Source organism: Cupressus sempervirens, chromosome 5 (assembly GCF_028749045.1).
Source record: "Cupressus sempervirens isolate cs-2001-9-10 chromosome 5, ASM2874904v1, whole genome shotgun sequence".
Taxonomy (NCBI): Eukaryota; Viridiplantae; Streptophyta; class Pinopsida; order Cupressales; family Cupressaceae; genus Cupressus; species Cupressus sempervirens.
Genome location: NC_143122.1, coordinates 235,955,450 through 235,957,761, shown reverse-complemented (window position 1 = coordinate 235,957,761; position 2,312 = coordinate 235,955,450). Strand labels below are relative to the sequence as shown.

At 38.0% G+C, this 2,312-nt stretch overlaps 1 protein-coding gene across 1 annotated transcript; it reads left to right on the top strand.

Moving 5' to 3' along the window:
- The first annotated feature begins 602 nt into the window (after positions 1-602).
- LOC149555360 (putative receptor-like protein kinase At1g11050) lies at positions 603-2,064 on the top strand. The gene is made up of 4 exons (XM_089829360.1): positions 603-712; positions 912-1,056; positions 1,227-1,705; positions 1,791-2,064. Exons 1-4 carry the CDS (start codon positions 603-605, stop codon positions 2,062-2,064), a joined length of 1,008 nt encoding a protein of 335 aa, XP_089685486.1.
- Positions 2,065-2,312: the final 248 nt, after the last annotated feature.

The following is a 2,312-nucleotide window of genomic DNA, read 5'->3' as shown; positions in this document are numbered from 1 at the left end:
CAGATGCCAAAATGTAAAAATATCCACATTCAAGCTTTCTCAAGTGACACATGCACTGGTAGTTTACTCAACCTTTGCCACCATTCTCCATATTACTTAATCCTCATGGCAACATCCTTCACATCATAAGTAATAACTATAATATATAAGTTTATTCTATTTTATTTTAATTTTGTATAGATTAATTCATAACCTACATGTAAAGAAAATTATAACCTACAGTTTTCTTTGCTTCTTATTATTGTTATATTTGACAAAATTATTTTATTTAACCTAAAAATTAATTTAAATTTGTAATATATAATTTTATATAGTGAAAAAAATTCTAACATTAAAACTTTTAAATAATTATAATAATAATGTAATTTGCTAATTTACAAAATTCAATTTTTTTTAATAAAAAAATCAAGAAAGAATTATTGCTACAATTCAAATTGTACACTGATTTGTTTAGAAAAATACAAATAAAATAAAATATAATTAATAAAATTAGATTACACATATAAGGTGCATTGCGTCTCTTCTTCTTCATCTGCGATTTGATAGAAACAAATCATTTCATTTAGCAGCTTTGGACGTTTCAGGAAAAAATAAAATGGGAAATGGAAACATCCAACTATACAATGAAAAGCTGCCGAGATATTCGAAACGGAGATACCGAAATCCAACGGCAGAAAAGTTTTATGTCATTTTTGCGCACTTTTAAGACACTGTGAACGGTAGATCTGCGGAGTCGGATCGCGCATTTCAAATCTAAAGATTCCTTCAGCTCTGTAAGATCGAGTCTCGATGATTTAGCTGATTATGGATTTGGTAACAAAAATCTACAATTTAGCCCCTCTCTATAATTTAGCTGATTATGTATTTGGTAACATTTTTTTCTTTAATTTGGCCCCTCCTTATAAATTTAGCCCATTATTCACTCGTCGACAGAGAGTTGTAGCAAAACTGGATATTGATTTCTTCTGTAATCCAGTAACGACATTCTCTGTGAAAAATATTGGTGAAAATGGAGGTCTTCCTGGTGATGGCGGCCATGGCTATGATCAGTTACTGGTACTGTGCAAGGGCCAAAATTAGGCATTTTGCGAGAATTCACATGGGCGTAGTGCGGTTCAATATACTGCCAATCAAGGACGCAACGTCGACGGAATAGTGTGTAACGGAAGACTTGCCGAAGCTCATGAGATGATTGCTATGAAGAAAATGGATTACTCAACGCGCAGCAATTGGAGGAGGCAACGAACTATTTCAGTTGCACCAATTTAATCGGACAGGGGAACAAGGGCAAACTTCCCGACGGACAGATGATCGCCATGAAGAGAATGAAGAAGTGCTCTGTCGACAATTTTTGGAATGAGGTGGAGATGATGAGCAGCTTTCGCCACCGGAATTTGTTGGCTCTCCGTGGTTTCGGCGTTGCCGGTGATGGCAAACAGGGCTGCCATGACTGGTTTCTCGTTTGCGACTATCTCGCTAATGGTAGTCTGGATCAACACATTTTTGGAGGGAAAATTAGAAATGGGAGAGCATTGTCGTGGGAGCAGAGGAAGAAGATTATAATCAGTATCGCAAAGGGGTTGTGTTATCTGCGTTGTGGCGTTCGGCCGGCGATATATCACAGAGACATCAAGGCCGACAATATTCTGCTGGATGACGACATGAATCCCTGCATTGCGGATTTTGGGCTTGCAACAAGGGGAGGGTAATCTCATTTGGGGTCAAAAGTAGCAGGCACGCATGGGTATTTGGCACCGGAGTATTCTCTGACTGGAAATCATGAGCGGCAGAAGGGCCGTGGATATAACTTGCCAATGCCATATTACCGATTGGGTATGGAAGTTTCTCAAGGCATCCAATAAAATCGATCTAGTGATAGATTGGAGAATGCGGGAGAGGGAAGAAGTGAAAACAATGGAGAGATTTGTAATAGTGGGAATTTTGTGTGCTCATGTGAATGGGGCATTGAGGCCGAATATGGCAGAAGCATTGAAGATGTTGGAGGGAGAGGCTGCAGCTGCCGCAATGCCAGAAAAACCCCAACAGATTTTCTCAGATTTTTAAACCCTTCTTTCAACTAGTCCGTCCGGACAGAATAGGCGGCGGCCGTGCCTGCATTTCATGTAATGCGTTCTCCTGTTGTGGGAAAATATTGAACTCAAGAAAACTGTGTATTAATATCATTCTTTCATATACGATATCCTCTTTTGGCTTACATTTGCAATAAGATACCAGATGTTCGAATTTTAATGATTTAGGAGGCACAATATTTTTTCAGCTACTAAATATATGTAGCTACATCATCAAATGTA

What these genes read in the sequence shown, in the direction of transcription:
- LOC149555360 (XM_089829360.1), top strand. Translation starts at nt 603, where the DNA reads ATGGAAACATCCAACTATACAATGAAAAGCTGCCGAGATATTCGAAAC. An exon ending in TTGCGCACTTTTAAGACACT is followed by an intron (nt 713 to 911) that starts GTGAACGGTAGA and finishes TTATAAATTTAG; the next exon opens with CCCATTATTCACTCGTCGAC. An exon ending in ATGGCTATGATCAGTTACTG is followed by an intron (nt 1,057 to 1,226) that starts GTACTGTGCAAG and finishes CTCAACGCGCAG; the next exon opens with CAATTGGAGGAGGCAACGAA.